This window comes from Seriola lalandi, unplaced genomic scaffold (genome assembly GCF_002814215.2).
Source record: "Seriola lalandi dorsalis isolate HSWRI2012SDOR001 ecotype SW California unplaced genomic scaffold, Sedor1 jcf7180002054861, whole genome shotgun sequence".
NCBI classification, from domain to species: Eukaryota; Metazoa; Chordata; class Actinopteri; order Carangiformes; family Carangidae; genus Seriola; species Seriola lalandi.
In genome coordinates, this window is record NW_019525414.1 from 3,385,935 (window position 1) to 3,409,157 (window position 23,223).

Genomic DNA, 23,223 nt, shown 5'->3' on the forward strand with positions numbered 1-23,223 from the left:
AACATTTCTTTAAATGAGTATTAGTCTGCTCACCTGGGCTTCCAGTGTCAGACATCTTGCACAAGCTCAGCTCGTAGATGCCAGTGACTCGGTTGCTGTGATGAAGCAGAGGAGGTTCTAGATGAAACATGGCAGAACTGTTTATATTTTGGGTAGAAATGGCCACAGTATGGCTGCGTGCAGTCTTACCAGTCAGGAGTTTTGGAGTAACCACTCCCAAAGAGGTTCCTGAGGGAACGGGGAGGGGAGATCTTTGCATCTCGGGAGTAGAAGACCATGCAGATGTCTTTGGTAATAATAGCAGGCTGAATGCAGTGGTCAAGCTGTGTAGAAGAGACACAGTGAGTATGTTTGCTATGCTGACATCCAGAGTGGTCAACTATAGAGCTCAAAGCAAAGAGATACAATACAGTAGGAGCAGTGACTGACCTCCAGATACGCAGACAGGGTCATGTAGATCTTCTCTCCATAAGGAGTGACTCGGTTGAGCAGGAGGGAGTTGTGCAGGGAGCTGTCCCACACTGCCTCGAAGCGGTAGAAAGTCCTGATGAAAAACCAAAAAACTATTCAGTTATCAGCAAAATTACAGAGAAATGAATTTACATAGTGTTTATCTTCTGTGACTTCAGTGTCAGTGCTTTTACACAGTTTGTAGGATCTGTGTGGATATAGCAGCAGCCATTAAACTACAAGGAGACAAAAAGCCGAGCCTTATTTTGCCAATAACCAGGAAGTGAGTCAGATATTCTGCTATTGATGACGTGAGTGCAACCCTGACAGATTAAGGCAGTGAACACTGTGCAGTGACTGAAGTGTCCCTCACACTTATCCCTTGTCATGACAAGACGAGAGGAAACACACTGAGGTGAGACCTCGACAACAGACACAACGTGAGCACGAGTGCCAGTAGTTTCGGGAGTGTCGGGAATGTGCCGAGAGAGCAGCAACAGAATGGCTGCATGCAGGAGATAAGTCATGTTTAAGTTATGATACGAGTAATACACTTTATAGCATCAATGTGAAGACTATCAGAAGAAATATAAATTAAAAAAAAATAAAAACAGTTTATGGCAAACGGCACATTTTTTAAATAATATTTTAACATAATAATATTTAGTAGATGACTGCTTGTGAGGCTGTTTCACGGGGGTACACTGTTCCTGTCTGTGGCAGTAGGGGGCACTCTAACCCACAGACTGAGAGCCAGAACTGCCCTGTTGGTGCCTCATTGGCCTTTTTGTTGTTGTTATTGAGTTAAGACTCATGCAGTGAATAACAGCTGAGAGAAAAACATTCATTTAGAGTCTGGGTGCCACAGAAGATCAACATACCACTGTGGTTTCAACTGAAGTGAGAGTCACGACATCACAGTACAGAATAGGGGTTGCAGTTGCATTTAGGACTGCCTTTATTCATCCATGAAACATTTGGGATGGGATTTATTTTTTCAGACACTAAATATTGATGGAAATAAAGACAGACTTAATGCAACGTGCCAACAAAAAACACAAACTGTGGAGAACTTATTTCTATCAATCTAAAGGACTAAAGAGAAGCATAAAGTTCTTTCAGAGAAAGAGCCCTATGTTCTCCGCTCACTGGTACCTATCAATATCCTTATCAATAGAAAGCCTGAGCACAATCATGAGTCCAGCCGCAGCAGGAGGAAAAAGAGAGTGTATAGAAAAAAAAAAAAGAAAGAGAGAAGCACAAACAGTCAGGCAACAGACAATGGAGAAAATTAACAAGACAATTAACAGCAGTGAAAATGGAAATGGTCATGCAATGATCTCAATGCGCCTTCAGCAAATATAAAGACAAGGACACATACACAAGTCTAGAAGGATATTCACAAATACTGTTTCTAAACTGCAGCTGTTTTTAAGAATATATGAGCTACAGCATGTGGCTACATAACTACATCACAGGAATGTGTCACTTTCTAGTTGCCACATTGCTTTAAAAAATTGTTTTTCCTCAATCATCGTGGAAGAGCGGTGCTGAGAATCAAGCAGCAGCCAACCTTCACTGAGTACCAATACATCCACAGACCTGCACCATGAATATATGCTATTTATCCTGTACAGTTGACCTTCGATAAGAAGTGTGTGAGTGTGTTCAGCTACCTGTTGGAGTTGTGGGATGACTTGATGTTCTTGGCAGAAATGATGTTGAGGGACAGGACAGCATCAGCAGCACTGTCGTCCACTTCAGCTTTGTTCCTGATACGACCTGGTGGGACACAGAGCAGCAAAGCACGTCAACATCTCGTCATCACGAGAGCTCAGACGACTTCGGCGGAGAACTTTAAAAGTCACTTTGTCCATTAACAGCCATACTGTCACAGTGTCCAACAGCGAGACTCCGAACACATGGCTTGAGCCTCTCTAGATAAGAATGTCAGCAGCTGAAAGTCGAAAATGTGAAATGTAATTATTTGGTCCATCAGCTACACCTCCAGTATAAACTGTTTAAAGGCAGAGGCGGCTTCAGGCGAAACAGATGCAACTCCTCTCACTGAAATCATGAGGAAACTGTGCAAAGTATTTTCAGTGCTGCACTCATGAAGTGATATTCCAAATAATAAAAGTGTTGTATTATACTGTCAGAGTTTCTAGTTTCTTAACAATTTAAAAATACACAGAAAATGACAAAGAATACAAATAGCAAAAAGTGCAGGGAGAGGCAAAAAGCCCAATGGGCTTATTTAAAGCCTCCACCTTAGTATATTGAAATATCACAAAATGATAAAAATACAAAATAAACAAGAAAATAACGTGACTACATAAAAATAAAAACTTGAAACTAAACGACTCAAAAATATATATATAATAAAATTAACAGCAATACTAACAATAATATCAAAGTATGAGCAGAGATGTGAGAATGTGATGTGTGTGCAATATGAAAAAAACAAATAAGACATTAATGCATGGGTAGTGTATTGGTAGTAAAAATAGTGATAAAAGCATAGTTTGTAACATTTTATAGAGGAATAGTTCTTTGCCGAATAGAGAAAGCCATTCCATAATTTGATGTCCCTAAATCTAATTGAAAATTGACCTCTGCAAGTGAGAAATGTGTGAGGATGAAGATCAGGAGATTGACGAGTTGAATAAGAATGGCCCTATGAGTTTGTTTTAAAGTAAGAAATGCTCAGGAATATTCCCTTCGATTGAATATATCTTATAAACAAATTTTATCCCTTTATTTGATAGTGCAACTGGAGAGAGAGAGGGAATGTGGGGAAAGAGAGTAGAGGAATGACATGCAGCAATGGTCCGGCCGGCTGGGAATCGAACTGGGGACTTGCTGCTCAGGGCATTCTTTTGTGTCTCTGGTGAAAGGTAGAACTAGTAATCCCTGTGGGAAGACTGCTCACCCACGACCAGCTCGCGGACGTCCTTCCAGTGGAGCTCGCTACCCTTCTCATGGATGAGAGTCACCGTGATCCTTCGCTGGATTCCCTGCAGCGAAGATGACAGGAGCTTGGGATTAGAGTAGACACAGCTAGAAAAAATTTAAGCTTCTAAATATGTCTTATAAAGAAGAAATATCATTCACTGGTATAGAAGAAAGACACACGAAGTTCCCTTTGATTTTGTAAGTTCACAGGAGAATGATCAAATCAGAATCTGTGCACAATGCAAAACTGATTTTTATAGAATTAGAGACCAGTGGGTTATGGTGTTGGTCTCCTGTACCTGGTGCAGTAGGTAGGTGCCATGGCAGGGCAGTCCTCCACTGTGATCCACTACAGCTGGAATGTACCTGTGGAGGGAGGAAGGTCACACTGAGCCTGGACACTTCAACCAACACATCTCAAAGGATTCTTTATGATCTTTTGATTTTGATTTTATCATTTTATCTTTATGACTCTATTGTTATCTTTGCTTTTCTTCACTGTTTCCTCAGTGCAAATGTATGAGATTCATAATAGTGTTTCCTCAGTTCCTGTTATTACTGTCTCATTTCTATTGTTTTTATTTATTACTTGGTCATTTATTGTTCTGTGTGTAAATGTATGTGTGTGTGTGAAGGGCTGGTGGGTGGAGTTGCATTTTCTGTATGAAAAGTGCTATACAAATAAAGCCTGTTTGATTGATTGATTGATTATGAGGATTTGATGAATTGCATCCACAGTTCTTTTACACTGACTTATTGTCTCTGTGCTGCTAAAATATGTCTCAGGTAGAAACCTCAGGTCTGTTTTCTACTCAGCCTTACAAAACCCACAACAACTTCCTTTTTTATTAACCTGTTAGGTTTCTACTGTGTATACACCGTGTTTTCAGCAGCTAAGTACTAAAACACATCTGGGGACATATTTTACAGAGGTGTTATTTCAGTAGTTATGACTCTCGTGACACATGGAGGTTCTGCGTACATCTTTGATGTCTTGATCAATATATATTTCTTCATCTTTTTATTCTCCTTTCATCTTTTCATATTTTGCTTACATATTGTAATGTATTATATACTTTTTTGAAGCACATCAGTTTCCTTTGCTGAAACTGTTTAAAGATGACAGTATTTCTTTCTTCTTTGAATTAGTAAGAGTACTCTGAAATTAATATGAGGTCTCACATTGTGTATCTTTTCAAAATGACATATAAAGAACATGAAGCATTTAACTCTTATATTTATTACTAAATGTGGATATAACATGCGTGTGTAGACACTCACTCTCCAGTGGGCTCAAGCTCGCTGATCTCAAACCACACGAGCAGGTCGTACTTGCTGACGCACTGACCCAGGTTGGACTTGGTGATGGTGTTCAACTTGGTGGCTGGAACTGACACATAGACACACATAAGCTCAACATGGCAAACCGGAATTTGCTTGCATTTCATAGGGGATGGATCGAAATAATATAGTTAAAATGTATTAATAAATAATGCTAAATGGAGGCTGGATGTGTGGAGTGAACACACTGTTGACCTTGGATACTGAGCCATTAGAATACACACACGCAATGCCAATATTCATTTATCAAAGGAGATGTTACTTATAAAATGCATTATTACTGAAATAAACTGGACAAAGAAAACAGGAACAATACTACAATATATTCAACACCAACAGCTGAACATACCAAAATGTTACGAGGAGCTAAATCACAGATTACACCACCACTGACAGAAGCCTGCTGTCTAGCACATCAGGATTACGTTCCTGTTACAACAGGCTAATCTCTGAGGCACACAGCTACATTCATTTATGTTCAATATGGCTGAAATGAACATTATTCCACATGAAAACTACCGTAATTGGACTATAGCTGAACCTATAAAGGCTTAAGCCCCTGGAGTCTGATTTATGCTGTGAAGGCTATGTCAGTGATCTCCTATGATTATGATAAATACTCACTTTGCTATTTGGCTTAAGATTCAGCACATGCAGCAGATTTACCTCAAGGTGTCAGCTCAGGCCAGTGTGTAAGCGGCAGGGGAGGGTTGGACTGAGCTGACTGGACCTAAATAGACCTGCAGCAAGGTGCAGCACACATAACCACTGCAGAGCTTTATCGTGCTACTGCCTGCAGGCACAGAGCACCACAAGGGCAAAGCACAGCACTAGTCTAATCACTACAACCCGGGTGCATCTAATGCCTGGTCAATAAGCTACTACACTGTCTGCTGTACCAACCATGGTGCCTAGGCACAATTAGCACAGGGTCGTTGGGTACTGGGAGGAAGGGGAAGTGAGAGAGCTGTTCAGCCTCATCCTCCAGGCTGGCCACAGCAGAGGAGGCTAGGGCGTTGGCGTGCTCGGACAGCGTGTCCAGCACCTTGCCGTTCACATAGCCGCTCATCAAGTATCGGACCAATTCTATCTTACGGGTATGGTCTGGGTTTGCAATGCATGACATCGTACGAATGGTGAGAAAGATTGGAAGGGATGTGTGAAAAAGGATATGTGGAAGAGGGAGGACAGAGTTGGGTAAGAGGATTATGAATGGTGGGAGAATGATCAAATATGAGACAAAAAAAATCCAAAGGAAGCGAGAAATGAAAGAAAAGTGGAAGCAAATATGAGGCATGCTTATATAACCATAACAAACACAAGAAATATGCTGAAATGATGGAGACAGGTGCACAAGATATTGCTGTTTGTGCGTATGGTGTGATGACATTAAAAGTCTTACCTGGTTTAGATAGAGGCATGGGAATAGGATAGTACTTCCTTGACGGTGTTGGAGGACTGTTAAAACAAAAAGCAAAATATTACTAACCAATAGAATCTCTTATAGTAAAAATAATATTTCATGAAATAGAACAGTTCATGAAACATTCCTCAAAGCAATACAGCATCTCCATAGGAGAACTGCTTCTTTTTTTTTTTAACTCCACCCACCTGATCAGATCCTGACCATGAAGATGCAGCGGGTGCTGCTGGTAATGGCCAAACACTTCGAACACAATGGGCTTGGTCTTGATGTATTCAATAAAGGACTCTGTGACCTCAACTGAAATCTGCTCCGACAAAAACAAAAACAGGAACAAAAACAAAATCAGGGTGTTGTCAAAATGAATTCATATAAAGTTGTTAAGGTATATCTTGTGCGTGTATGTGTGTACTCACATTCTGGACATGGTAAAAGCCCAGAGGAGCTCCTTTGCCAGTGTTCTTCAGAGGCTCAGTGGAAAAAGCCTCATCATGACGATGCAGGAAACTGAGGAGATAAACATAAATGTGTGTCAGCATGTGACATTAATCTGTCAACAAGATAATGGTGTTAATCAGGAAATTCATTTACAAGGCAAAACAATGCAAAACATTTCATGCGAATCGCTTCTGATGTACTAATGTTATTGCTATATACTGATATCTTGAAGTTGTCCCTTGGTTTAGCAGTTTGTTGTTGGCACTGTTTGATAACTTTTTTCACAGCTAGATTAACTGTTTTAATCCTAATAAATGCAAAAATGACTATATTTACAATATTACTACTCCAGATAAATGATACCACATAAAAATGTAAAGAATTGATGTTAAGATTAATGTGACCACAAACTTTATTTTGAGGATTGTGAACTCACTTGAATTGGCAGAAGATGTCGGCGTACTCAGGCAGGATGCCGCTGGCCTGGAGCACGGTAACACGGAAGGTAAAGATGCTGCCCACCTCCAGCTGGTCTGCCAGACCGTCACCAAGACTCAGCTTGGTCTCCGCGATGTTACCCAGCTTGAGGTCTGAAAAAAAGCCACAGGGGAAGGTGAGGAGGAGTTGTGCTGTGATTTATTGAAAATGACTTGCATCTGCACCTGGGGACTGTGCTTTTTAATCTGCATATGAATTCTAGGCTCTGCACAGTACAATCAGATTGGATTCTACACACGATCAAGCGTGTGATTTGTAGAGAAGATTCTGCTCAAACAGCCTTTGTACACATTCCTTCACAAAGCAAGAAAAACTGCATCAGTCTCATTTCCATAACTAAACATTCAACAGGACCATCTGCCAAGTGTGTTTCCCATTGGGGCTGAGAAGTTGAAATTTATGAGCAGAGAGGTGAGGGTCTGGTAGCCATACCCATGTCACTGATTCTGTTGAGCTCCTCTGAGGGTGTGATGACCTCTGAACTCTGACCCTGACCCTCCACAATGCGCAGCTCTTCCAGGGACAAGCCGGAGCGGGTCATAACCGTGGAGGCAAAGTCGTTCTGATTGGACGAAAAAGGAGTAAAAGGAGGGAGACTTTTAGCATATAGCTGGTAGAGAGAAACCTCCACCTGCATTTCTGTATTACTTGTGCAAAACTCATTCCGTCCAAAACTATATTCACTATTCCTTAAATTTGCTTTTAGAAAATGAATAAGAAATTAAGAAAACTCTAAGAAAACACAACTTCCTCTGCTGACTTCATGTTTTAACCCAAATATTATACACCCACTGTCTCACACACACACACACACACACACACACACACACACACACACACACACACACACACACACACACACACAGCAATGGTGTTCTCTAAAGTTTGAAACTCCTTTCATCTGACTCAGGGCTTACCTTTTTGAAGTACTCATCATCAAAGGAAATCTTGGCGGTTCCTGACTGTCTAACTCCTGACCCGTAGTCTGGAGCCTCCTCGTCAGCTACAAAGAGACAAACCATCCTCTTATCAGCATCTATCACAGACACAGCTGATGAAAACCATGAAAGCACATCAAAGGGAATACACCAAGAATCCGAAGGAATTCTCTCTTTGCCACCAGATCGGTTGCTTGAAGGGCCCTTCAAAATGTTTTCACACTGATATCAATTTAGAAGTTAGGGCCATATATTTATCTCATTATTTGGTTTGAGTTGAACATATTTTGGTATCAAAATTTCAAAAAGACTGATAGAAATGAAATGTGATTTTATATGGCACAAATACATGGAACTGATACACAGTAAGTGGCAATAAGTACGCTTTTTAACTGCTCCACTACACATAAGAACCATAATATTTCCCTGAGAGTTTGACAAATCATAAAGATAAATGGTCTCCTTCAAAAGAATTTTCCATCTAAAACTAAATAACACACTCTACAAATATCATCCAAGCATAATAACACATGAGTCAGTGATTGGCAGGATAATGTGCATAAAAGATCCTGACGCTATTGCTCATTAGAGAATCTCATTAGTTACTCACCAGCTATAGCCTGGACCCCCACGCGCAGGAAACCACGCACCGCGCCCTTCTCTGTTACTATAGCAACACGGTGAACCAGTGGTACAGGGTACAGCAGGTTGCTCAGGTACACGAAAGCTCTGAGAGGAAAAACGAGGACAGAAACGTGAAAACCTGATCCTGGTGCAGTGTGGATCAACGGCTGCAGTCTTTAGATCCAGGAAACATTAACTTTGTATTTATGACAGTTCAGGTTTTTTGTTATATAACTGCCATGTTATCTGTTGCATTTAATTAATTAAAAGCAAATGAGATATCCACTTATTAAAAAACAACTGTGGCCACACAGAGACAGTTTCCTGAAAAATATGCCTTCCCGATACACATCTTATAAAGTGCACAAACATTTCCACAGTTTAGCATATATTAATGACTACAATAGCATAGAGTAAAATATTAGTGACAATTATGTTAAAGGACAAGCAAAAACAAAATGAAGACAGAAAATTTAACATAAAACCATATATGCTTCAGGGCAATGAAATCAGCAGCAGCTTAAACCATCCACTTTATTTTTAAACTGTGTGTCAGGGGTGATGACAGATCGCCTGGGATGCAGCAGTAAAGGCAGTAAAAGAGTGGTTTATTGTGTCGTGTTAGGGTGATGTTAGTCTCTCACTCACACACTCGCTGACATTTTGTTTTGTGGGACTTGATTTGTCTTGCTGCACCCCTGGTGACCTACTCATTCTCTGCCACCCCTCCCTCCCCCTCTCTCTCCCTCCCTCCCTGTGCTGGGAGACTCAAGGCCAAGGCGGGGGAGAGATATCAATCTGTAAAATCTCTGAAGTCATGGTGACGCAGGTTTCTGAGCTACGACTGTTGCAGAGTCTGGCTGGCTTGAAGCCTGCATTGATATGTCGTCTTATTTTGAGATTAGCACACTGTGTTTATTTCTAAGCTATGATTTTTACAACGCTGAGGCTGTAGCCTCGATACAGCGTAAGCTGTGATTTCAAATGCTGCTGCAGCACATTATTTCATCCTGACATCAATTTAAAACGAATACATGTAAGTGTGATTACGCCAACTACTGCTGAGTTAATGTTATCTACAATATATTCCAAGAGCAATGTTAAAACAAACAAGGTTATAAAACAAATGTTTTAACCACAATGTAATAATGAAACAAAAAACAAACAAAAAGAATCAAACAAAAGGATAAAAAAAAACATAAAATGACAGACAGCTAATCAACTGAGACACAGCAAATACATGTAACTTCACACACAGATGGGAGTTAATACAGTCAGTGCTGTGATGGTGGCGGGGGATGAGACATCACGCTGGGAGGAGGTGGAGAAATGGATGGTGGCTTTTCATTTTTTTTGGGGGGGGGGGCTGAGTCAAAATGAAAAGTAACTCATAAAAAGCAGGCGTAGAAGTTTGACTAATCACATTAAATTCAAAACTAGTCCAGTTTATCTCTGCAAAGCTGCTATGAATAAATGATCTGATATCTGAAATCATCCCTTCTCCAGGGATGGCTTTACTGATAATTAATAAGACATATACGCAGAGTATATTTAGGGTTCTGATTTGCCAGCTGCTAAAATAATATGTAAAATAATTGTCTTGTATCCTATATACTGCTACTTTAACATCTCTTTACTGATCACTGTTGTTGGGTGAAACATCAGTCTATCTATCTATTTGTCTATCCATCTAGTTTTATACAATATCAAATATCATTTGTTTGCAGGATATATTTTAACGCCTAAACTAATTAATATTTACTTCTTTGACCTTTTTTTCCTGTTGCTCTACACCTGAGTATTAAAATAAACAACACTAAACCAATCCAACATCCTGTCCCAGCTTGTGTATGGAGGATGTGGGAATGCCACTGCCAGTCACCAACCTTCCCACCAGGATGAACCAGGGGGAGCGGTCGTAGAAGGGGTCCTGGCCATCGCTGAAGATGTCTGAGCCTTCCTCGGTGCCGGCATCCGAGCTGGTGTCGTCCACAAATGCCTCATCATCAATTAAATCAGACATCTCGCTCTGGCGCTCATCGGCCAGCTCGGTGATCTCTGAGTCAGTGGTGGAGAAGGTGGGCGATGGCGTGCGGTCGGCCAGGCGCTCATTAACGCAACCGTGGAAGATGGGGGAGCTGAGAAGATTGGTAGTTTGGGAGCAGTGGCAAGAACCAAGGAGAGGTAACAATGCAGTAACAGAAGAGTTAAACAGGCCACCGCAGCTCGTACAGTACAGCTTAGATATGATATTTCACTTCAGCATAAAAATCATTTTCTTTCTTACAAACGGCATTATGTCTCATGTGTTCTTACCACAAATTATGTAAAATCATGTATGAATATAAAAAAGATGTGTCATTTGAATTGCAAAGTAATCAACCACCAACAGCAGAGGTACATGCTTACTTTGTTATACTTATATGATTATTAGCTAAACCAAATCAATTAAGTTTTTTCTTTTCTTTCTTATATTATTTTATATTATAAGAGTAACAGAAGGATTCATTTCAGAGCAGGTATTACTAGAAGCTGCTAGGTGTCACAGCAGTTTATAGAGACATGACTATTTTACACCCAAATGAAATGTCACTTGAAAAGGATTAACGTATAAGTCTTCTAATGTATGCTTGCTGGAAGAGGAGTGAATACAAAATGCTACAAATTTCCACATTATCCAAATACACTATGTTGTTAACAAGCTTTTGTGTGAACCGAAGGGTATCAACATGAGAATGGCAACAGAGACAGCAAAAATTATATAAAAGGATGAATGAAATCATCATTTATGATTAAAGCAAAAAAAAAAAAAAAAGACAACTTAAAATGTGATGTCAAATAAAATGAATACAATATAAGTGATATGAAAACAAAAAGCACCAAAATAAAATCACAAATGTAATATCAAATTATAAACATGATAAAAAAAAAAAATACATGAGCAATAACAGACATATATGATAAAACATGATATATGACCCTAATGAATCCTTGGAACAGAATTTGACCATGAAAATGAAAAATGAAATGAAAGTAAATGTGTAGATCCATTTTAATTAAATGGATCCCAAAAGCTGCGCAAGTAAAGCCATATCAAATTAGTTAGCCACAAAACAGCATTCAAACAGGATATTTAGTGATGAAGTAAACTGTAACATGTGTAGTCACTATTTGTACCTAGTATATGTACGTCCTTTTGTTGCGTTACGTACCTCCCAACAAGTTTAAACCAGTGGAAACGGTCATAGAAGGGGTCGCTTCCTGTCAGAGTGCCCTCGCAGTCCTCTTGATGAGTGGAGGCCATTTCACCAGCGCGATCATACATCTCTCTCATCTGGTCCAGCCTCTGCCTGCAAATGATGACAGTGTGTGTTCGGTATTAATGAGAAGTGGAGAGAGAATCTAACGGCTACTGCTAGATGTACAGATTACAATCTCATAATTCTTTGTATTTTTTCTAGTATATTTCTGGTACTGAAGTCGTGAGAAATGATTGGACAACAGGCAGATTGAGCAAAGGACTGTGGTGACTGATGATTTCTAAAATATGAAATGATGCACTTGTATAAATAAGTATACAGAACAAATCTAGCTAAATTCAAGACTAGTTTAATGTAGGATAAGATGTTTACTTGAGTTTATCAAGGGACCAGTAGTGCGTGGCTCCATTCTTTAGGTCCTGAACCTCTACAGCCACCACAGTGCGAGGGAAAGGCCTGGAGTCACGCTCCTTCTCTGGCTCTGGGGGCAGGAGCTCAGGGGGCAGCGGAGAGTACAGCGTGTCTGTCAGCAAGACAAACTGGAACTGGACCTGAAGAATGCAGAAGGGAACAGGAAAAGGGCATTTTGAAAAACATTATGTCAAATCAAAGCAAGAACAAAAAAACAAGCATGAGGATCTATCCCGACTTCAAGGATCCTGGCTTAAAACCCAGACACAGTGCACCTTTTAAAAAGCCTTATTCATAACTGTGATCAAGATGTATGGTATTGTACTATTTTACTGCAGATATATCAAGGTTGAAAGGTCAAACAAATCCATTTTACCCTTCATGTTGTGGCCTCTCTGCCCAGCACCCTCTGGGGGCAAAACGCTAAACCACTTGACAACATTGGACATAAATTACAGATACATGAAACATAAAGATAAATAAAAATAGTCTGAAATGTCTCTGACAGATGACCCATCTCCAGTATCAATCATGTAGCACCTTGAAATAAACAAGGATATAAATCACACTGGTCTCCTGATGGGGAAGACGGACCTCAGTAGAAGAGCTTCTGATTTGTAACAAATTCAATTTCAGTATGGGACAGTGAGTCTACACTCCACGGTCAATGACATAAGGATTGACTTGTGCGTGTGCAACATACATCATGTTTTAAGTTGAGTTATTTAAATTGCTCGCATCACACTGGACTGAATAGTGAGTGTGGCATGGTGCAACTGAACTGTGGTGTCTCTCATAACATCACTGTGTGGGTTTGTAATTAGGAATGTAGTCAGCAGATCACTTATCATCGTCATCTCGCGTCATAGTCCGACATCCCAGAACCTGACGTACAATGGCTATGAGGCTGATTCACATCAGCAGACTGTAGATGGCTGCCAGGCAAGTACATTATTGAAAGACAATGTGGCTTTTTACGACGTTCAGGGATTAAAAACTCCCCTGCTTCCTGCTAAAAACCTACTCTCAAAGCTGGTGATCCTTACTCTAACCAATGAGAAACAATGACATGTCACAAAGAATACTGACCAGCCATTTTACTTACTTTCTTCTTTAGCTCTACACTAATGGCATTAGCCTCCTTTAGGTAGACAGCGTTTCCCCACAGCTGGTCACGGAGGGAGGTGAACTGATGGTACCTCCACTTCCTGAAGGCCCACTGTGCCAGCTCAAACTCATGCTGAGTCCACGGCACTGCAGGGAGACAGGAGAGTTTACATTAACATGATGCATATACACATAAAACACACACAATGTAAATGCACGTAAAGCCAAAAAGGACCATACCAGTTGTTTTGCTTGTTTTAGCCCAACCACAAAACACTGCATTTACAATACTGCCTGCAATTCTAATGAATCCATCGATGTTTCTTTATTTTAAGTGCATATTTCTTGCAAGCAGTGCCCGTGTGGAAAACCATTTCTTTGTGATGTGTTCACAGACCTCTAACATCAGAGTTTACAGTCAGCTGCAGAAAAGCATCTCAAGACAAAATACAGACACTATGCTGTTTCTTCTTAAAAGCCTCTGTCCGTCATCCAAATACAAAGATAAATTTAGGTCCATTACACAAATTCAAAACATAGGACTAGAGGCTGCTATCACTCGACAACTACTGTATATTGCAGGGAATAGTTTTATTTCGACTAAACATTGTACTACCTGGATGGGACCGTGTGATTATGAGTATACTTTCAATAAGGTCTGACAGAAAAAAAGTTAACTTGACCTCCTTTAACAACAAGTAATCACAAAAGGAGACCAAATGTTCACTGTGGTGGAAATTGGTGAATTAGCTTTCAAACTGCTACTCAACACAATGGAAATCAGTGGCAGCTCTGAAAGTAAGGAAATACATTTATTTTGGAAAAACTGCTTGCTCTGAAACATGGCTGCCAATACTTTATAGGCAATTTGTAATTGATGGGCTAAAACATGGAAAACTAAAGTATGGTCCCTTAGACTTCAAGTAGAGAAGTAGAATGGTTTAAATTACATTAGTGGCATGTTTTCTTTCAAAGGGATTAGAGCAAGTGTTACTTATGATCTAGTTTGACTGAATACCTTGAATGGGTAATTAGTATGGCAATATTAACACATTTTAATTAATCTGAATGAGGTTGATATTACATTCTTTTGATTATGAAACAGAAAGTACTATACGCACATCCCAGTAGTTTAGGCTCTGGACAGAAAATGTGGAGGAAAACAGAGTGCATTTTTACATATGTCTGGGGCTTATATACAGTATATAGAAGAAATATATACAGGACTGCAGATTTACAGTACACACCTTCCTCTTCCTCCTCTTCCTCCAGCTCTTCTTCATCGGGTGTCTCAGCTACCAGTGAACGAGTCTCCACCTGTTTCTGAAGTTCTTGCAATTTGCTCTCGTAAACCTGGACACCAACACACAGGGAAGAGGAAAGAGAACATGGACAACTGTCCATCAACCGCAACAACAGGAGAGCTCATCTGGCCATCACAGTAACAGTTCAGCCCAAAATACACATTGTGCCTTATTCTCCATTTTGAAAATCTACAATAATATCAGACTTTCATGTCTAGCACTTAAGTGCTAATGACTGTTAGTGGTCCGAATGACACATGGACACATGCAGCTAAATTATGCAATATGACATGAAAGTGGCCGTTTCCCCTTACTGTACAGTTTCAGACCTGTACTGAAAGCCTGCATGCTGGCGGTCTTGTTATATCAGAATATATATTATTAGGCTTAGGCAATATTCAAAATGTAATATCTCCATACAGTCCAGTCCAAATTTTGCGATACACAATGTTATTGTGGGGTGAGGTTTTTTTTTTGTTTTTTTACAGATATAATGATATTGTTGTATTTCATGTTTCAAATGTTCAATTCATAATGTATGATTATTATTTTATTTTGTTTAAAGTGTGTTAATAACACATTATTGTATTATAATTATTTTATGTTTCATGCTGCCACTAAACAGCAGTTCAAGGTTTTATTTGTCACATGCCAATGCACAATGTACAGTAAGAAAAGGCAGTGAGATGAGGGTCAGACTGGGCAGCAGGGCAGACTGTGCAAAACTGTAAAAAATAAATAAAGAAATAAAATAAAGAAATAAATTCTCAATGTTATGAAAAATATTGTATATTCGATATTATTGAATATCGGCCCAAGCCCAATTGTTATCTCGTTACATATGTCAACCTGAAACAATCTGTGAGGATAAAATATTTTACACAATCAAGAATCACTGGTCTACCGTTCATAATAAGACGTGTTCAAAAAAAAAAAAGCAAAAAAGTAAGAGAAATTATTATTACCTCTACTTTCTATATACTGAAGAATAGAGGGTAACTCAAGTCCTATGCTGGTGCAATGAATGAAAAACTTTCACCCTTTGCCATTTTTTTTCTGCAGAAATTAAACTTCATGAAACAATATCTTATATTCTGAGAGAAATGGCTAGAGTGGAAAAAGAGAGGTGCTGCTAGAAGCTTAGTCAACTGTAATCCAATGAGGGGCGCCATCCTCATCAGAGCAGGACAGGCTGTGGTCCCGATGACCTCATCCTGTTTGTTCAGTGTCTTCTGGGAAGACAATGCAGCCTTTTCATCTGTCATTACCCTCCTCTCTGCTGAAATCCTACCAACCAACTAAAAGCTGAAATCTCTCAATTCAAACAACCTTTGGAAATCCACCAAGTAAGTTTCACTGACTGTATTCATCTGCTTGAAGCTGCTATTGTAAAACAGTGTGTACCATAATGAAGCATGTGAGGATAGATTTTTCAAAAAAATTTACATTTAAATTCTCAATTTAGTTTAATGATGGCAAGACCAAAATTTAATGCCTTAAACCATATTCGTGGAATGAGGTAAATGTCAACAAATCTAGCTTTCATACCCACCCATGTTGCTAGTATATGTGCGACATTGCCATGATGTAGTATTAAATGATTACAGTGATAATAAATGGCTAATAATAAAGCTTTTTTAACTTCTTGGGATGGAATTGTGTAGACAATAGTTACTATTTTCAAATATGTTTTATCAAAATAATTAAACTTTATTCATTTAAATATTTCCAGTACCTTTAACCTGACCTAAGGTGTTGTACAGTGTCTCAAATGGTCACTGCTGTGTAGTACACACATTTAGCGATCTGTTTCTGTGAAAACCAAATACCACCCATACATAACCAATAACTGCACTTGGAGCATGTCATTTTTATTTCAGTCATACTTTGAAAATAAATCTCCAGAAACACGGGGATTCAGTATATCCTTTTTTAAACCAGTGAACAATACTGTTCCAATGTATACTGTATGTTTGCACAAAGTGCTCGATTAAGGAAGCAACACAACTTGGTACACAGCCACAATGAGGCACTTGATATTGCAGATTCAAAACACAGACATACAACACTCACTCTTTGAACTGAGACCTACCACAGACATGTATGTATATTTCAAAAGAACAGTATAAGGTACATTGTCCATTTAATGTTGTATCCTTTCCAGCTTACCTGGTCATTGTCAGCACCAGTGCATACGTTAAATAACATTCTTTAATGGAGCATTTATTAGAGCTGAAGAAATGTAAGCTACTGCATGCAAAGATAGTCAAAAAGACATGAGGCGTAGGGCGAAGAGACTAGACTTGCATATGCCATGATATCATTTGGTTTTTGTTACAGCATAGTAAGGCAGAATATATACTGTCAAAACTTAAAATATAAAAGAGAAAATAATTTCATCATTCTGAACCCAAGTTTAAAATTTTGATAGTCCATCAAAATTCTCTCCCATCCTGCTGAGTGTGACTGTTTCTCTAAAATGATTTGAAGGCCAACTGATATTGAAATGTGATAATGAATGGGTTCTTTTAAAGCTACAAATGCAGAAAGGAATCGACATATTGACAGGCAGACTTGCTGCTAATTCAAATAAGCATCAGCTAAAGTACAGAGACAAAAACTGACGTGGACACTGGTTTCATACACCATCACAATGATAGATCCACCTAGGCAGCGTGAATATGTAGCATTTGATGCAGTTAAAACAAGGCAATCCTCAAAATTTCATTTGACATAGATTTGTCCTTAATAACATTATGCAAGCACTTCAAGTCTTTGTCCTCCCTCCAACATTTTTAAGGCGAGTCTTTGGGAACCATGACAACACTCAGGACATCCATTCAAAACAGTGAACTCTGTGCTTATTCAGTGAACCACAAACCCAAAATGTAATATTTAGACTTGAAAGAGAAATCGGCACTCAGTTTAGGATGTGTGGTTTATACTGGACAAGGGAAATTATTCTGAACATTCTGGACCAGATACAGTGAAATTGTGTGTTCCTTGTCTTACAGTTAGGTCCATCTCCAGCATTTCAGCATAGTGGGTCTTACATTTGATTGGGTCTTTAGTAAACTCCAGGATCTAAAGAGAATTATTAATGAAAACATCCTGGAGAGAAATATAGAATTATATAAAATGTGGGTACTTTGTCAGGATTGTTTAATTTTTTTGTTAGAATACAGTACTACTTATTGCTTAACATTAAAATTAGTGTATTCACTAACTAATTATACAGCTTATCCATGACTTGAGGAAGTGCAAAGTACTGTAATACAAGTAAGTGGCAGTTACATATTTGAAGTAAATCTAAAAAGAAAGAAGAAAAAAGTCAAGCAACCAAGGGGCTTACTTAGAATTTGAACAAACCAGTATGTTATTACTAAAAAGTTAGTTTTGCTTAGGTAAGTTGTAAGGGGTAAATTTCCTTCACCAAATTTCGCTGAAGCCTTGTGCATGAGCACTGAATTAAAACAAAGGGAAAAAAAATACTAAATTGCAGTTGCACAGCAGATTAATTTAGTTAGTGCATAAAAAGGCACTTTCTGAAAACCACTTTCTTTGACCACTACTTCAGTCTGTTTAAAAGGCAGTCACGCAATTGATTAATGCATCAAGTTATTCAATAATCAATTTTAAAATGTCCAACATACTGGTCTTTTGATTCCAGATCAAGGCCAATGAAGATTTATGAGAGTAACTGTTTCATGAGGTACAAAACAAAAGTTAAAACTGGGAAAACAACCAGTTTGTCCATCCTAACATTCAATTACATGGTACACAGAAACAAATAAATATAGGGTGCTTTTTGATTCCTAATTTGCGCCGTCTTGATGAAAATTAAACACTTCAATGTGTTCATACTGTAGTGGCTAAAAACATTCTTGATAAATCAATACTAAAATGGCAAAAATGTAAACTCAGAAATTCAACCATGAAGATAATTTTGGCAAATCAAAGCGTGATTGCTGAACTGTCACTTGTTGAAAAATGAAAAGAGTAGGCATGGCATGGCAAAAACAGTCCCCTTCTCATTTGTTGGCTTCAATTCCTTATGACAGCTCTCCTAACGCTAATGATGATAGCGCACACAATGCAGCAAAAACTGATAAAACAGCATATATTATGATGATGATAAAATGTCTTTTTATAATACATACAATGCTTTTGGATCAACCAATAACACGCTGATCAAGTGCAAAGGTCACAGTCAGTTTTAGCTGTTTGATTCACACGATTCTGAGCTGTTGTGATCTGTAATGTGTTTGCCTACTAAAAGTATTTGAAACTAGTCCACGAGTCCCACTCAGACTGTCGTCTCTCTGCTGGCTTTTAGATTAGGGGCAGACATTTGCCTGCGCATTCGCGGAGGTGCCTGAAAGTTGATTGGATGGTTAGCGTGGTCAGTGTGATGGTACTGCTGGTAGCCACTGCAGCTGCCATCTGTATACATCATGCTATTATAGTGGCATGGCTGTTGTTGGTGGTGTAACTGGGGATGTGCTGGCTGGTTCTGATGGTGGCGGGGCTGGTAGAAAGCCTGGCTATGCCTCCTGTTGCTTTCAGGCTGCTGCAGTGACTCCATGGAGCCAGAGGGCCGCTGGCGGTGATTAAAAGAGTTGCTGCGGCCTCGTTCATGGGGCTGCTGATGTTGGTTGTTCCTATAGTTATGTCTGTGACCCTGGCTCAAACCTTGCTCCAAGTCTTTGCTTCTTTGCTGGACTGATGAGCTTGGCAATGGTGGAGTGACTTGGATAACTGAAGCAGCCATCTTTTCTCTAGACTGTACTCCTTCTCCACCCTGGCTTTCTCCCTCTTCTTCCTCTACAGCTTCTTTGGGCACCTTTAGCTCAATGACCTGCTCATCTGTAATTATGATATGAGTACCGGGGCTCCATGAGTTGCGGTGCTTAGGGTTACTTTTGAAGGGAAAGCGTAGCTTGCGGTCCTCTGGGGGTATAAAGCGATGTGGTCCGGTATGCCGGCGAAGCTGCTTGGAGATCTCTTGTTGCTGAAGGTTCTTGAGGCGTAACTGCTCTTGACGCATCCAGCGCATGTGGCCTCGCTTTAGGGTTGAATCATCTCCTGTACTTTGGCCTGTTTGTGATTCTACTTCCTCTACCTCAGGCTTTTCTGGCACAGGAGGTTTTCCATCTCGAGGGCTTGGAGTTCTGGCTGCGGAAGTAGAAGTGCCTCCGCTGGGTGGCTTTTCTTGGCCCTCTGGGGTGATGAGTGGAAGGACCTTTTCCATTTTGACCATCTTGTTTCTGAGAGCACGGATCTCCTCATCCTTCATGTTATTCTGTTTCTTCACCTCCTGCAAGATGTCCTCAAGTTTGTCAATGTGCACTTTTAGTTCATCCATAACAACCCCTCCTGCTCGAGACCCATTGGTGATGACGTCCTCAATGCGCTCATCGCCAACTCCTACAGTGTCCCAAACATCCCGAGCCACCGCCCGCCACGAGTCCCGCTCGTTGGGGTCCTTCTTGCTGTAGCTAGCACAAAGCTCCTTCATCTTTACAATAGCTAGTGCCTCAATTTCCTGCCGAGTGTGGCGAAAATCATTGAGCGCTACTTCATAGCAGATTTCTTTGACAGCCTGGATCTTCAGGTCTGAGATGGTCACCCACTTGGAGTCCTTGGTGATGCGGCGCCGCTGAGGGATCTGGTACATTTTGACCGGCTCTCTTCTCTTCCCGCTGCTGGGTAATCCACACTTTTTCACTATAGTTTGTAGCTTGCTGGGAGGCAGCTTTTCCCTCAAGGAAGTGATCAGTCTCCAGCTCTCTTCACAAGACCTCTTATCTGAGTCATCCCCACTATCAGAGTCTCCATCCTTGAGAAAACAACACAGGACAAAAACCAAATGGTTCCCAAAAAAAAAAAGCAGAAATTACAATGGGAAATCAAAGATAGGATGAAAGGATGTTTTTTTTTTGTTTTTTTTTAAAGAATGATTAAAAGGTATAAATATGCAACATGGGAACTTCAACCATGAGTTAAGTCCAAGTTAAATAAGAAAATAATGCTTGGGCTTAGACAGATTTTCAGAATTTTGAGGTTTAGGATTTTTACCAAAGAGGACTATTACACTGTTATAATATTATCTTAATATTTTGCATACATCATTGCTATACAAGATGTATGGCAGCATGCGGTGTAATGTCCAGGGCTATGTTCAAAATAAAGATAACAAAACAAATGTACATAGAAACAGTGGCTTCCATTGACTTTCTTGTCAGTTTGTCTTTCTCATATTGTCTTCAGTGAAATGGTAATATGGATATAAATGAATGAAGACTTTTCACATCTCAGAAATGGGGATGTCACCTTTAACAATTTTGTTCCCAATGTTGCATATTGATATTAAAAGTAAAGGTAAAGCATGTCTATCATGATTAGAAAGGAAATATCAATAGAGGATAGTAGCTGATTGGAGCACTTCTGTATTGTTTTGTGATATTCCTCTTCTTAATTGAAAATTTTGAGATTTGAAAGCTGGATCCCAAACATGCTACAGTGGCATGCATGTAGATGGATTTTGGAGCTTTCCCCCTTTAGTCCAGAAGGTTTGAGTGGCTTTAGTATTAGTGGTGAGTTAGAAGACAGAGTGTTCTTGCAGTTGATCAGAAAGCCAGTAGAGAGAGGAGAGGCAGAAGTGAGGGTAAGTGTTAATCCACTACAAGAAAGATGTTAGTTGGAAAAAAATGCAGTTTCTCATTTTTGGTAGACAAAGTACATTACAGATCACAACCAGTAGGTACAGATAATTCAGGTCTTGTGTATGATATTGTATCTATGGCTGGAATTGAGTGTTGCTGGGAGTCTGAACCCTATGCTTGTAGCTCTGCACATAAAACCACCAGAGTATGGAAGAGGTCTGTGATTCACTGATTCAACTGTGAGCAGTTGATAATTCTGTTGTTGAGCCATGCCTTCGGTGTGCTACGAGATGCCAGGTAAGGCTAGCAAAGAGAGGTAGCCAAAGAAGTCAATGAGAAACCACATTGTCACTATCCGTCAAAAAACTACAGCAGGAATTTTTTTGTTATCACAATGCATTGTACATGTCAGCAACTGCATTGAAGAGATGAAACTCAGGACAAAACAAGAGCAAGAAAACTAGAGTAGAAATCTAATCCAAGCAAATCAACAGCCACTTCAGATTTGACCAGCTCAACGGCAAACACTGCAACTTAGTCCAGAACCAGTACTGAGTGAGTTAAGAAAACATGCTATTAACATGAACCATGCAAAATCAGCATCACTTAATAAAAGCAATGGTATGTGTTTCAATACTGTCCAATATTCAATCAGTTATAAATGAATTTTGATCTTAATATCAAATCAACTTTAGCTGTAAATTGCTGTTTTGCAAGATTCAGATCCACTATAGAAGGGAAGACAGGGATTTGGAAAGGGGAAAGCTTTACAATCTAATCCTCGCTCAATCAAATTGCTACAGAAAAATCAGTTCAACTCAAGAAGAAGGCAAGTAAAAGCTCATCTGTCTCAAACCAGAAAAACTTCCATGCAAGAAGAACAGACATGCGCTAAGAGTAGAAGTGTGATTCATACACACGCACACAAACACACACACACATCTCAAAAGTGTCAGAGCTCAGAGTGAGAATTAGTACTAGTCGGATTTAAATGGACCAAGTGAAACTGTCTTACAAAAACCGAAAACTAGCTTTCCAATTGTAATTGACCAAAGCAAACCATGCTTTAACTTTAAATTCCACAGATATCCTGCAGTACATTTCAATCAAAATAACACACAAAATATCACAAACTAGCTGGATCCTTCAAGAATCTGCCTGCTTGATTGTGATATAATCATCATCTAAGTGATGGCCTGACATCTACTTAACCCACTGTGTAGTTACAACTAACTTGTCTGCAATCTCTAACATGAAGATTACAGGGAAGAGAATGAATCCATAAGTGGGTTTGGCTAAATACCAGCTTATTTGAACTCACCAGTCGCTGTTGCTCCAGAAGTTGGTCTGCCTCTTCCTTCTCTTTTTTGTACAAGATTTCCATCTCAGTGAGCCTACATAAACAAGTAAAATTTATTGTCAAATTCATCACAAAACTCATGATATACTTTATCTATATCTTTATTTGAAACCACATAAATCATATTACTGACCCCATTAGAAATGAATTGAAATAAAGCCTGTAGGATAGATTTCATACCTTTTCTCCATTTCCTGCTTCATGTCGATGCCCTGCTTCTCTAGAAGCTCTCTCTGAGCAAAGGTCCAATCCACCGGCTCCACTGGGGTTTCGGCAGATGGCGTTTTCTCCCTTTCTGCTCTGGCCTGTTCTGGGTGGTTGAACCGGAACACATGGTTCTTTCCCATAATGATACGGTTACCTGAAAGAAGGTGGGGCACATGTATGGCAGGAATAAAAACGGAGAGCATAAAATTAAAAAAAGACATAGCTCCATCAGTGCTGTAAAA

The 23,223-nt window shown here is 39.5% G+C and overlaps 1 protein-coding gene across 12 annotated transcripts in view; it reads right to left on the minus strand.

Annotated features, from left to right (window-relative positions):
* kif1b (kinesin family member 1B) overlaps window positions 1-23,223 on the minus strand; it is a 59,763-nt gene that overhangs the window by 5,836 nt on the left and 30,704 nt on the right. For 9 of the 12 annotated variants that reach the window (XM_087179713.1, XM_023427443.2, XM_023427441.2 and 6 more), the window contains 21 exons: window positions 22,955-23,135; window positions 22,736-22,808; window positions 14,693-14,798; window positions 13,444-13,592; window positions 12,300-12,478; window positions 11,880-12,017; window positions 10,554-10,805; window positions 8,654-8,772; window positions 8,023-8,108; window positions 7,538-7,667; window positions 7,044-7,197; window positions 6,586-6,676; window positions 6,358-6,476; window positions 6,149-6,204; window positions 4,687-4,795; window positions 3,705-3,771; window positions 3,383-3,467; window positions 2,127-2,232; window positions 430-544; window positions 190-323; window positions 34-95 (listed from right to left, as the gene is read on the minus strand). In XM_087179713.1, coding sequence (XP_087035839.1) covers window positions 34-95; window positions 190-323; window positions 430-544; window positions 2,127-2,232; window positions 3,383-3,467; window positions 3,705-3,771; window positions 4,687-4,795; window positions 6,149-6,204; window positions 6,358-6,476; window positions 6,586-6,676; window positions 7,044-7,197; window positions 7,538-7,667; window positions 8,023-8,108; window positions 8,654-8,772; window positions 10,554-10,805; window positions 11,880-12,017; window positions 12,300-12,478; window positions 13,444-13,592; window positions 14,693-14,798; window positions 22,736-22,808; window positions 22,955-23,135 — 2,511 coding nt within the window. Of the gene's footprint in view, window positions 1-33; window positions 96-189; window positions 324-429; window positions 545-2,126; window positions 2,233-3,382; window positions 3,468-3,704; window positions 3,772-4,686; window positions 4,796-5,649; window positions 5,851-6,148; window positions 6,205-6,357; window positions 6,477-6,585; window positions 6,677-7,043; window positions 7,198-7,537; window positions 7,668-8,022; window positions 8,109-8,653; window positions 8,773-10,553; window positions 10,806-11,879; window positions 12,018-12,299; window positions 12,479-13,443; window positions 13,593-14,692; window positions 14,799-22,735; window positions 22,809-22,954; window positions 23,136-23,223 lie in introns of all 12 variants that reach the window. The other 3 variants (XM_087179715.1, XM_087179714.1, XM_087179716.1) reach the window with 2 other exon arrangements.